The sequence below is a fragment of the Bidens hawaiensis genome, unplaced genomic scaffold (assembly GCF_021521415.1).
Source record: "Bidens hawaiensis isolate Kalapana, Puna unplaced genomic scaffold, B.hawaiensis_p1.1 tig00002414_1, whole genome shotgun sequence".
Lineage (NCBI taxonomy): Eukaryota > Viridiplantae > Streptophyta > Magnoliopsida > Asterales > Asteraceae > Bidens > Bidens hawaiensis.
The window spans coordinates 3,364,805-3,378,795 of NW_027491131.1; the positions used below are offsets into that span (position 1 = coordinate 3,364,805).

At 36.0% G+C, this 13,991-nt stretch overlaps 1 protein-coding gene across 1 annotated transcript; it reads left to right on the forward strand.

The window, feature by feature from the left end:
* The first annotated feature begins 2,523 nt into the window (after nt 1-2,523).
* Nucleotides 2,524-11,587, forward strand: LOC143619175 (L-tryptophan--pyruvate aminotransferase 1-like). The gene is made up of 5 exons (XM_077091173.1): nt 2,524-2,780; nt 4,329-4,632; nt 4,787-5,067; nt 10,259-10,560; nt 11,367-11,587. The coding sequence occupies exons 1-5, from the start codon at nt 2,662-2,664 to the stop codon at nt 11,585-11,587; spliced, it is 1,227 nt and encodes a 408-aa protein (XP_076947288.1). The 5' UTR covers nt 2,524-2,661.
* Nucleotides 11,588-13,991: the final 2,404 nt, after the last annotated feature.

The following is a 13,991-nucleotide window of genomic DNA, read 5'->3' on the forward strand; positions in this document are numbered from 1 at the left end:
TTTCTGTCTTTTTGGATCCATTTATAACTTTTGGCTTTCATTTATATCTTTTGTGCTCTATTTATGTGTTTTGGGCTATTTGTGATTTGAACATACCCTATGGTCTATTCATCAAAATAAACAGAGAAAATAAGTTAACTATATGTCTATATGTTGATGACCTAGTAATTACGGTTGACTTACGATAAATGATCATAATATTCAAAGAATCCATGAAATCATATTTCGAAATGACTGACATGGCTTTATACACTATTTCTAGGAATAAAAGTAAAACAATGCAAGAAAATGGTGACCATCTCACAAAAATATGTAAAAGACTTACTCTTATATTCAACATGACAATTTCTTTATGGATAAAAGAAAATATTGATTATGCTTTATATGTAGTAGTCTCTATCAAAGTTTGGTATGTACTTAACATGCACAAGACTAGAAGACCTGATATCATGTTTGCAGTTTTCTGATTAGCCAATTTATGAAATCCCTAAAAATTCACTGGGAAGCTAGAAAACATATATTATGTTACATAACAGGAACTATAGGTCATGGTATTCTTTACTCCAGTTGAAGCAATGCAACCCCAACACTAAAAGGATATACTTATGGCGACTATAGAGACAGTATAGATGATAACAATAGTACTACAAGTTACATCGCAAAAGAACCATGTGATCCATGGCAAAAGCGAACTCATTCGAATTAAATTTCATATCATCAAATAACAATTAGTCGACATATATCCCAATTCAGGTTAGTTATTTATTAGGTACTAATGATAAAATTATATTGTATGTGGTGGTTAGGAAGGTAGTAAAAACAGTTAATTTTGGCGATTAACGTACTACCAACAACCACTGTGATGGTTCAGTGTTTCCTTTCACATCTCCTCCAAGGTAAAAAAGGATTACTGTCCTCATTTGTAAAACAAATTAATAGATATATGCACCGCATATATTAAGATCATTTTCTCAACAAAAATAACCGGTAGCGAGCAACTTAATATCATTACACCCATTAGAGTTATACTAAACGGCATGCATAAAATGTATCCATAGGTGTTATACTTTTTCGATCTTCATGTGTCTATGGAGTTTGTTCACCACAAAACTGAAGTTAAAATCTAAGTTAGTCCACTATCTTGTTATCCCTAATTAGGGTAAAGAGTCGTGACTCGAGTAACAATCAAACTATTAATATAGTGATGATAACTTAAACAAAAAAACTTTCGGGTCCCCCGCATTCTTTTGTAAAACTTGATATCTTAGAAACAGAATCATAAACCCTTGTTTCAAAACAAAAAAAAAAATCACACGAACCGAAAACCATACACAATATGGAGATGGAAACCTAGTCATGACAATAATAATGGAACACCAATATTATAGCTCTGTTGGAAGGAGGGTTATGAACATAAATGATAACTAATATGAACTAACGGGGAAATGAGCTCTTAGTACAAGTCATATGAATGAATCATATACTTAAACATTATAGTTGTCTCATCACTATCGTCACCAAGAATCCTTTTATGTACCGATAATGGTTTTAGCATTCTCATTAGAGTACATTCTTGTAAAATAAAATTTTGGAGGGAGTGACATACCATAACTAAGTATGAGGTCCCTACATTCTTCTCTCCAAAATTGTCACTCAAACCCCAGTTTCTTACAAACAATCAAAATCCATTAAGAACCAATCTTTCAACGAATCATAAACGCATACAAAATCTATCGTCTTTTTTTCCGTCTAGCTTTTAGCTAGTCGTGGTTTTTTCGTTTTTTATATAAATTTTGTTGCCTTTAAAAAAATGCCTACATAATCATGAAAATCACAAGTATCGTTTCATATTCGAAATCTTATAATTAGGATCACATCCTCGTTCCTCAAAAATATTTAGGGTAATCTGTTTTTATAATCATCTACACGTACGATAAATGAACCCTAATTTATAAATGGATTATTATATTTGTTTTAAAGGATGAGAATTAAAAGGGAAAATGGAAATCCAACCTCAACTCCAATACAATTTAAGATAATTTTTTATTAAGATAAGTTCTATAAAAAAGTATTTGGCTTAAGCGGTACCAATGTTTTGGGTAAGGATTACTCTTTTCGAATTGTGATGATCAATTAAATTTCATAGACAGACAGAAAAAAAAAAGTTTTAAATAAAAAGAAGACAAATTCTTAAATTTGAATAACCGAAATAATATTTTCAAAAAAAGAAAATTAGTAAAACAGTTGAAATTCAAACTACTTCTTTTACTAATTTAATAAATCACCATAAATTTATATGAATTTTGTACCCTTTTAAGAATTTAAAATCATTTAATCAACAAAAGTTCACAAATTCTTGGAACATAATTAATGATTTCTACACGTTGGTTCTTTGAACATTGACTGTATACAAACCAAATACATCTTGATTTTATAGTTATATTTTTTTTTACCATTTTTATTATAGTGTTTCCTTAAATTTGCACAAAAATTCATTATATGAGTCAAAAAAGTATATCCGTTTTAAATGACTTGTTTGTTAATTCACTAGCAGTCTTACTTTATCGATTTCAAGCAACATATTCTCATCTCACTATAAATAAACCATCAAATTATCAAATGCTAACATTCTCACTAATACTCATCAACTTCATCTAAAGAATGGGTGGTGCCGATCAAGTTTCTGGAACCCGAACGGTGGCTAACGGCGGCAACACGGAGGAGAATCACAGCGGTGTTGCCACAAACATGCCAATCGATGCTATCATTAACCTAGACCAGTGTGTTTTTTTATACATGTTTAATATTTTGTTATTTTTTTTAGTTGTAAGGGATAATAACCAACATGTTCATTTGATTGGTTATTTGGTTAATATCGACAAAATGTCGATTTGACTCGAACCAATTTTAAAAATGTCCACCCTAAACTTATCGAGCTGATAAATTTTTAATCATTACTCGATGAGATTTATTTTTAATCATTACTCGATGAGATTTTTAACTGTACTATCTCACATATGTTGGGAAGGAGAACGAAACCTTTTTTACAAAGAGGAGGATATCTTCCCTGTCGTGACGAGCTTTAAATCTATGAGACGATGACGGTTCGTCATGGCAAAGCGGACAACATAATGATGCGGTTATGCTGAGCCGTTACATTAAACAACCATATTCTGTCATGCGTCATAAGACCATTAAGTCGTTAGTTTTTTTTTTCTTTTTTTAGAAAAATATTGTCGGAGCCGATGGGATTAGGCGTCCGACGTGATTTATTTTGGCTTCCAGCGAAATTTTTTTGGACAATGGTAGATGCTGATCGGTTAAATTCTCGCCTTAGTGATGGATATAAAGTGATCAGGTCTAGGGGTGTCAGGATTTGATTCGAATTCGAAATATTCAAAATTCGATTCGTATTCGATTATCAAGATTTGAATTCGATTTTAAAGAATTCAAATTCGATTCGATTCATATTCGAGTATAGTAATAGAATACGAATCGAATACGAATATATGATCTTTTATTCAATTTGATTCGAAATTCGAATTCAAATTGTATATATATAATTTTTTTATTTGGGCCAAATATATAAACAATAAATGTCCATTTTAAAATAATTAAACCAAATAACTCATACTATTATTTCTTAATTTTACCTATATTCCTCAAACCCTCCTTTTTTTTAACAACAATTGATATTATCAAATCCTAATTCAGACTAGACTAGTTCAGTCGCAGGCACCATAGTCCATAGCCCCATACACGAAGTTTATATTGATGTTGTCGACTTTTCGTTTTGAATGTTTTGAATTTTAGACTATTTGTACTTTAATTTTAAACTTAGTATCACGTTGTATTGTAGCTATATAAAATTTATATTTGTGTGTTTTACAATTATGATTATGATTTTTGAAGTGTTTATAGGTGAACTTGAATTAAACTGAATTTATTCGAATTCGATTCGAGTTCGGGTCTCAAATACGAATCAAAAAGAAATTTCAAATATGACATATAATACAAATACGAATTCGAATCGAGTAATTCAATTTTTAGTCGAATACAAATACGAATACCAACAAAAAAAATAAAATATTCGGATTATTCGATTCGATTAACTTGAAAATTCGTTATTCGATTCGATGAACACCCCTAATTGGGTCTACGAGTTTTAAGGTGGGATAATAGAAATTGGTTGGTCAAATAGACATTTTGTCAACATTTACTGATCAATTGGACATTTTGGTCAAATAATTTTTCCCTTAAATCCTTAATATTTCGTTACTTTTAATTTTTAGTCAAACTTGTTTTTATTAAATATGTGAAATTTACAGTGGGGATCCAACAATGTTCGAATCTTTTTGGAAGAAAATTGGGGACAAATGTACTGTTGAGATGAAAGGATATGAATCTTTGAGTTACTTTTCAAAATCTAAGAGCCTTTGTTGGTTTCTCGAACCAAAGCTTGAGGAAGCGATTAAGAGTCTGCATGGCGCGGTAGGTAATGCAGTAACCGATGGTTACACGATTGTTGTTGGGACCGGTTCGAGCCATCTGGTGCATGCAGTGCTCTACGCGATCACATCACGTGACCAACCTAACCAGATGAATGTTGTTTCGGCTGCTCCTTATTATTCGGTATATCCATTAATATAAATATCTTTTTTTTGGAACAATAAATTTCTTACTTCCTGAGACTTGATTTATCTGAATATCTAACTCAAATGTTTTACCTTAAGTTACACTGTATATATGTATATATATAATTAATTGTATTCATTACCAAATGTAGGCCTACCAGGAGATTGCGGATTTGGTTAAGTCAGGATTATACAAATGGGGAGGTGATGCACGCCAGTTCGATAAAAATGAGCCTTACATTGAACTGGTGACATCACCTAACAACCCTAGTGGAGTGATCCAAGAAGCGGTGGTGAACCGAAAAGGCGGTATCTTGGTGCATGATCTTGCATACTATTGGCCTCAGTATACCCCTATCACTTCCGCACTGGAATTCGACATCATGCTGTTTACTGCTTCAAAATGCACTGGCCATGCCGGTTCGCGAATTGGGTAAGTAATCTTATTATGTATGGTAACAAACAAAAGTAAAATGGTTATTTTTTATAGGTAATATTATAAATATTTAGCAAACTTATAATTGCTATCCTTGTAGCAATTTACAAAAGACTAATGGTATGTCCTCCCAAATTTTAATCTTATAACTTAATTCATTATAATACTTGACATGAATTAATTACCACATCTTATTGCTTTCATATGTGAATGTATTTAAATCTAATAGTAATTGTATATTGCCTATAATTAGTTTGTTATCTTGAATTCAAATAATTGTAAATATATCCCTAAAATAAGGGATTTGATGTATGATTTATAGTCGAATTGTTTAATGAGAAGGGAGAGGAAATTATTCCATCTTTCATGGTATCACAGCCATAACCGATCCTCCTCTTTTCTTTCCCAGCTGTCGGTATCTCATAAACCGCCGGCCTCTCTTCTAATACTAATGATCCTCTGCTTCACCCATGGCTTCCCTCCACCCCGCTGTCACCGTTACCAATATCCGGAACTTTGTTCCGATCACTCTAGACAACGAGAGTGCCCAATACGTCACGTGGTTGGAATTATTCTGAATACACTGTACGGCCTTTCTGGTGGCCGACCACTTGGCACCACGAAGGGAAACCTCTTCCTCCTCTGCCGCCACCGGAAAAGACATGGCAGCAGATCCAGCACCAAATTCTTGGGAACGTTTGGATGCAATCGTCCTTCAGTGGATATATGGAACGATTTCCCCTTACCTTCTCCATACCATCCTCAAGAAAAACACCATTGCGTATGACGCATGGACTGCTCTTGAAAACCTTTTCCAAGACAACAAGGCTTCTCGTGCACTGTACCTTCAGGCAAAACTCACCAATACACGCCTCGAAAACTTCAAGGACATGGTCGCCTATTGTTAGGAGGTGAAGATGCTTGCCGATCAACTGCTTAACGTAGACGTTCCTCTCACCGAAACACAGTTGGTTCTGCAACTCCTCGTTGGGCTGACCGAACAATACGTTACCATTGCCACCATTCTCCGCTCCAAGGAACCACTTCCTGATTTCAACAACTGTCGATCAACTCTTTGCCACGAAGAAACTCAACGTGCAGCCACGGCACTTTATGCAGCAAACTCAGCAGCCGTGGCTCTACATGTCGGCTCAAACGGGTCAGCCGGCTCACACAGCAACACCGCACAACTCGATCCACGTGCGGACGTTCGGGCAGAAAACAATCAGGAGAAGGGTAGACTCGGCAGTGGCAACAATAGCCGTGGACGCGGCAGGGGGCGTGGCCGCGGGAGAAACTCAACTGGACGCGGCCGCGGGTCATTCCAACAGATCGGTTTTTACCCTTGGGCTCCATTCCTGGGCATGTGGTCTAACCCGGGTGCGGGAAATTCACAGTGGCAACAGTGGGCATCAACCCCACCTTGCCCGTACCCGACGACCAATAGACCCAACTCCTCGGGTCAAGGAGTTCTCGGCCCACGACCCGCTTAGGCATACAACGTCGGCTACACTCCCACCGACATCGAGCAAGCACTTCATACCATGGCCCTCAATCCCCCTGAGCAGCCGTGGTTCATGGATACAGGCGCCACAAATCACATGACAAACAACCCAGGTAATTTCACTTCTTTTTTTAATAATGGCATTTCACAAAATATAATTGTCGGCGACGGTAATACCATCCCCATAGTCGGCCAAGGCAACCAAACCCTCACACCACCATACCCACCATTAAAACTAAACAATGTCCTACTCGCCCCTAATATTATTAAAAATCTTTTGTCGGTTCATCGATTAACCACGGATAACCAAATTTCTATTAAGTTTGATCCTTTTGGTTTTCTTGTGAAGGACCTCAAGACCAAGGCGCGCATCCTACGCAGCAATAGTACTGGGGACCTTTATCCGCTCACACCTCAGATTCTCTCCAAAATCAGCTCTCCTTTCTCGTTCACTGCTCTTGCTCAGGATGTTTGGCACCAACGCTTGGGACACCCAGGGGCAAATTTACTGCATTTTTTAAATAAATCTGGTCATGTCAGTTGTAATAAGGCTGTTTCTAAACTTTGTCAGCCATGTGTTTTGGGAAAAAGTACTAAACTTCCTTTCGTTCAATCTAATACTCATGTTTATTTACCTTTTGATTTGATACATAGTGATCTATGGACTTCACCGGTAATCAGCACCGGTGGTCATCGGTATTATATTTTGTTTGTGGATGATGTCACTAATTTTCTTTGGACCTATCCCATTTGCAATAAATCACAAGTTTACAAAGTCTTTCAAGCATTTTACAAACTAATTGAAACTCAATTTGAACGCAACATCAAACAGTTTCAATGTGACAGCGGAAAAGAATTCTCTAATAATACCTTTCAAAATTTTTGCAACCAACACGGTATGATTTTTCGTTTCTCATGCCCATACACATCTTCTCAAAATGGTAAAGCGGAACGCAAAATCCGCTCGGTAAACAACGTCATCCGCACACTTCTTGCCCAATCTAACATACCAAACACACTCTGGCATCATGCGTTGGAGGTCGCCACCTACTTAATAAACATTCTTCCTAGTAAAACACACAATTTCATAACCCCCACTCAACTCCTATACAACTGATCACCCTCATACGATCATCTCCGAGTGTTCGGGTGCCTCTGCTACCCTCTCATTCCTCACACCAAAATCCATAAACTTGAGCTTCGCTCAAAACCATGGGTCTTTCTTGGTTATCTGACTCAGCACCATGGCTATAAATGTCTCGATCTATCGACACACAAAATCATCATTTGTAGACACGTGAGCTTCGACGAAACCGTCTTCCCATTTAAAATCCTTAATAAACCACCACTTGAACACTACTCCTTCTTAACCGACCCTATACACCCACAACTTTGGCATTTAACCAACAACAAAGATCAACCGACTTCACCACCTATCGATCCACAATCCAACCAACCTGTACAGCCCACACCCACGGCCCAATCCCCCTTACCGGTCTATTCCCATCGAACCAACCACACAGCCCAACCGTCGGCCCATGCCCATACCCAGCCTTTGGCCCACCAAAACCCCACCGGGCCCACTGTCGATTCAAACCAGCCAATCCCACCTACACATACTACGGACTCCCGCACGAGTCAACTCACTTCACAAACCCCACAAACTCAAACTTGTACCATCCGCACCAGATCCATAGACGGAATTGTAAAACCTAAACAGCCATTTAATCTCAATACCATAACCATCTCCCCTGTTCCCCGTAACCCAATGGTTGCCTTGTCCACACCTGAATGGCGCCAAGTAATGAATGTGGAGTTTAATGCCCTTATTAAAAATGGAACATGGGAATTAGTTCCGCGCCAACCACACATGAATGTCATACGGTGTACGTGGTTATTTAAACATAAATTTCGGTCGGACGGATCATTGGAACGGTACATGGCGCGGTTAGTTTGTGACGGTCGAAACCAGCTGCTGAGTGTTGACTGTGGTGAAACATTTAGTCCCGTAATAAAACCGGCAACAATCCGCACGGTACTCTCATTGGCTCTTTCATAATCCTGGTCAATTAATCAGCTCGATGTGACGAATGCGTTTCTACACGGCTCTCTCAATGAGACAGTTTACATGTATCAACCAATGGGGTTCCGCCACCTAGACTATCCGGATCACATATATAACTTAAAAAGGCGTTATATGGGTTAAAACAGGCACCGAGGGCGTAGTACCAACAGTTTACAGATTTCGTTATCACACTCGGTTTCACACAGAGCCGATGCGATAATTCATTATTCGTATACAGCCACGGATCCGAGACTGCATATATCCTCATTTACGTGGATGACATAATTCTCACAACCTCCACGGACACTCTAAGGAGTCTCATTTTGAACAAACTCGGTTCGGAATTTGCTATGAAAGACCTTGGTCCTCTAAGCTTCTTTTTGGGGATTTCGGTAAAACGCACAGGAGACTCTATGTTCTTGTCTCAACGAAGCTATGTGAATGAAATCTTGGATCGAGCTGGCATGACAACCTGCAAGTCGGTCCCAACCCCTGTCGACACAAAACCGAAGTTAAGTGAACATGACGGGACAGATTTCGGTGACCAAACCCTTTACCGAAGCCTAGCCGGGGCTCTTCAGTATCTCATGTTTACTCGCCCTTATATTTCTTACGCAGTCCAACAAGTGTGTATTCATATGCACTCACCTAAGATGTCACACTGGAATGCTCTTCTTCGTATCCTTCGATATCTTCGGGGATCCTCGGACTTTGGCCTCACGCTTGGACCGATGCGCACCATTGCACTACGAGCATACACAGATGCAGATTGGGCGGGTTGCCAAGACACGAGACGTTCCACTTCTGGGTATTGCGTTTAATGGGGGGATAACCTGTTATCTTGGTCGTCAAAACGACAATCTACGGTTTCCCGCTCTAGTGCAGAGGCTGAATACAGGGGTGTCGCGAACGTGGTGGCGAAGATATGCTGGCTTCGGAACTTGTTACTTGAGCTTTGTCGTCCTCTATCGATAGCGACACTAGTTTACTGTGACAACATCAGTGCAATATATTTATCCGGCAACCCAGTTCAACACCAAAGAACGAAGCACATCGAACTCGACATACACTTCGTTCGCGAACAAGTACGTCGTGGTAATGTTCGCATCCTTCATGTGCCCACACGCTACCAAATTGCGGATATCTTCACGAAAGGCCTCCCGAAGATTCTGTTCGATGACTTTCGAGCCAGTCTCAGCATTCGACAACCTCCCGCTTCGACTGCGGGGGTGTAATAGTAATTGTATATTGCCTATAATTAGCTTGTTATCTAGAATTCAAATAATTGTAGATATATCCCTAAAATAAGGGATTTGATGTATGATTTATAGTCGAATTGTTTAATGAGAAGGGAGAGGAAATTATTCCATCTTTCAAAATCCTAAAACGTAATTGCACATTGATTGTTTGTATCACCTTACTGCCTTACATAAGATTATGCTAATAAAGTAATTAAGTTAAATATATATGTTGGTAAACTGTGAAGTGGATTATTGATTGTGTATAACAGAGTTAACTCTTTTTATAGAAACATCTACAAATTGATAAAATTAGATGATTATTCATCTATAACAATAGTTTATGATCTTATATATATTAATGTTTTTAAACAAAAACAGATGGGCACTTGTGAAAGATAAAGAAGTGGCAAAGAAGATGATTAAGTTCATGGAAGTGGCCACAATTGGGGTATCAAAAGAAGCACAACTAAGGGTTGCAAAGATCTTGCAAGTCATTGCTGATGGATCCAAACATTTTGGATCTCCCGAAGGCGATAACTTTTTTGAATTTGGGCAGAATTTGATGAAGAAAAGGTGGGAGATTTTAAGGGAAATACTGAAAAAGAATCAAGTGTTTACTATACCAAAATACCCTTTTCAACACTGCAATTACTTTGGAGATGACACTCAAGCACATCCAGGTAGCTAGTTTAATATATATAATGCATGTTTAACTTTTATGGTCAAATTAGTTATCACAAAGTTTTGATATCGAAGAGAAGTGATTACATTTGTTATATTTATATATGAGAATGAAAATATAGATATAAATAATAACCTACAATAGGAATTAAATTGTTTCGTTAAAAGTTTTACAACAAGCTAAAATGAGTTAAAAAAAACAACACAGTTGAGATTAGTGAGTTTAATATGGAGTTAGAAAAAAAAATAAAATTGGTAAAACTTGTCCCACGTAAATTAGTGATGAACAAACTTTGAAGTGGTTTATAAGGTTAAAAGCGTGTACACATAGTCATTTTTTAAGTTATGATTTGATTTTTTTTATGTTAATGTAAAATATATTATTTTTTAATTATATATAATTGCTTTGTGTATATTCTTAGTTTTTTAAAGAAAATAATGAGTAATCTTTATCATTGTACTAAGATCAAATACAAGCAGTTCTTAACGTGAGAAACGTACTAACTGGAGTAATTATTATTACTCCACATTTTTTTAATTACTCCCTTCATTAATTGAAGTATAATTGCTCCAGTTCAAAATTATAGAGTAATAATAATTAATTAGACGTTATTTGTATGTTTAATAAGTTGATTTCATTTGTACCAAATTAATCTCACCCGTATTCTTAAATAAATAAACCAATTATTTTGAGATGGTTGATGCATGAATAAGTTATCTTTCATGCATAAATTAATTAAAATTTTAGTTTGAGTAATTAAGATCTAAACTCATACATTAATATAAAGTGAAACTTTGATGACAGCTTTTGCATGGATGAAATGCAAGGAAGGAATTGAGGACTGTGAGAAGTTCCTTAGAGGTCACAAGATTTTAACAAGGAATGGGAGGAGATTCGGGTCGGATCCGGGTTGTGTTAGGGCTAGCATGGTTGGTGGAGAAGAAGAGTTTAATCTATTCATTGATAGGCTTTCAAAGATTCAAATTAGTGGTGATGAGAATGAGAAGCATGCAAATCTTGATTAATTAAGCTTAATAATATTATAATAAATGGTGTGAAGATCCTGGTCGAACTACAGTTTTTAAGTTTATGTAATAGTTTTATGTTCAGACACAGCTTTTGATCTATTCAAATGAATGTGAAATTTTAATTATTATGAAGTTTAATATTTTGTCATATATGGGTTCATTTCATTTTGTTTGATATGTTGGAACTTTGTTCACATTGTTTCATCCCAAGTCGGAAGAAGCAAGAAAGAAAATAACTTTGTTTATAATCACTAGTCAAGTAAACTCTCAAATGAAGACTTATTGGGCTAAGATGATTGGGCTTTGTATGTGTGTGTATATATCTATATATATATATATATATAATATAATGGGTCAAAGATAGGGCCTTGGGGCTCTTCTTAACTAATTAAAAATTCGTTTTTATTTTTACAGTTACAGTTTTATAACTGTTTGACAGTTATAAAACAGTTTTTCAGGATTCCTATATAAGGATCGTTGGTGGAACGAACAAATATACCAACAACACATTTTTACACAAATTTGTCTTGCATATTCGTTGAAGAAGGAACATAGAGAATTTCGTCAGAATCAAGAGGTCTTCATCTTGGTTGATTGTTGTATCCTCAAAACAGATCCATACGCAGGAAATTTTTGTTTTAGGACACTGCTTGCAGGCCTCAATCTGATTATATTCATAAATATCTTCTACAATTCGAGTACGTTTCTTCTTTGTAACTTGTTTATTGAATGCCATTAAATATATTTAGTTTGTTCTTTTGGATTACATTTATTGATTAGTGAATTTGGTTTAATATGATATTCATGAATATCAAACACTACCTTAGTGTGATGATCATTCGAAGATGGTGTCGAACTTTCTTTTCTTATTTCAATGTGAGTTAGTGTCTCATTCGGTGGTATTTGCTTAAGTTTTTTTCTTTTCATATCTTTGCTTATGAGCTGATTTTTAAACTCCGAATCCTTTCCTTTCTTCGATCTTGCCCATACATCGATCAAATGGATTTGATTACGATGGTTTCTCTTGTCTTGATCCGCTTGCACATACATTATAATAAAGGCTATGTTAAAACTAAAATATCAGCCTAATCAAGTGTTGGTGTTTTTAGTATTTGTTTGTGATGTACCACAATCTTCCTTTAATCTAACTTCAAATCATTGTAACATGATTTGCCCCAAACTTAAATATTTCGATTTGTTTTTAGGAACGAAATAGATCTTAGAGATGAATTCTTTGCCATGATCTATGTTGATCATAATGTTGCCATTCCACGCATGAATAGAACTTTATGGTCCCCGTTTAGGTCTTGATGTCAAATGTTTCTTCTAATGAGATGAATAGGTTTTCGTTCCATGTCATATAATTCTTCAATGACATATTTATGAACCGTATTTGATCCCAAGTTCGTCTTTATGCTTTAGCAACCATATATGCGGTAGCTTGTAAATGGTTTTGAGTAAAGACGTTCTTCATTTATGTTTTTTTCTCATGTTTCTTTCGAACTGTATCAATGTTTTAACACAAAAACAATGGTCTAAATACCATTGTTTTTGTCCATCAATGGTCAATATTCTTTTTACTCAACTCAACTAACCCAAAATTTTGTCTACACCAATATTTTGCCCCTCATAAGAACCTTTACTAATAGTTTACTCTATATCAATGTTTTAACACAAAAACAAGATCAAAAACACATCTACCAGCTACTTCAAAGCATGTTTATAACACATTTATTCAAAGCATGAAAAAAAGGAAAAAAAGATAAAACATTAAACATAAAACTTGCAAATCTAAATACCCTAAATACAACGAAATATTATGACATCACATTAAAGTAAATTTGCAAATGCTATGAGCTTTAAAAACATCCTGGCGATGGTGGCGGAGGTGGCGAGACGAACTTAAAATGAGTGCCTTCATTTAGTTTAGGCGCTGGTGGGTGCCTAGACCGCGTTCTAAGCATTCTGTTTCTGCTGGAGAATATAGTTCCTATTATGGGTGAGCAATAATCAAACCGTTAATCAAAACCAAACCAAAACTAACCGAAAACTGGACTAACCAAAATTGGTTATCGGTTTTTTTGTACCCTCGGTAGCCGAAATTAACCGAACCGAACCAAACCGAACCATTATTTTAATATATTTCCAATTTTGTATATATACGTCCATTTCATGCATGTGTTTCGCGCTTTATATCTCAATTTTGTGTATTTATACCTACAATATTTCATGTATTTATACCTACATTTCTACACTTCATGTATTTTGACATCAATTTCATATATTTTTAAGAAAAAAAATTAGCCCAAGTTTTATTAACCAAACCGAAAAGCTAACTTTATAATCCGAACCAATTAACCGAAAACCAATTGGTATAGATTAACCGAGAATTTCATTTTCG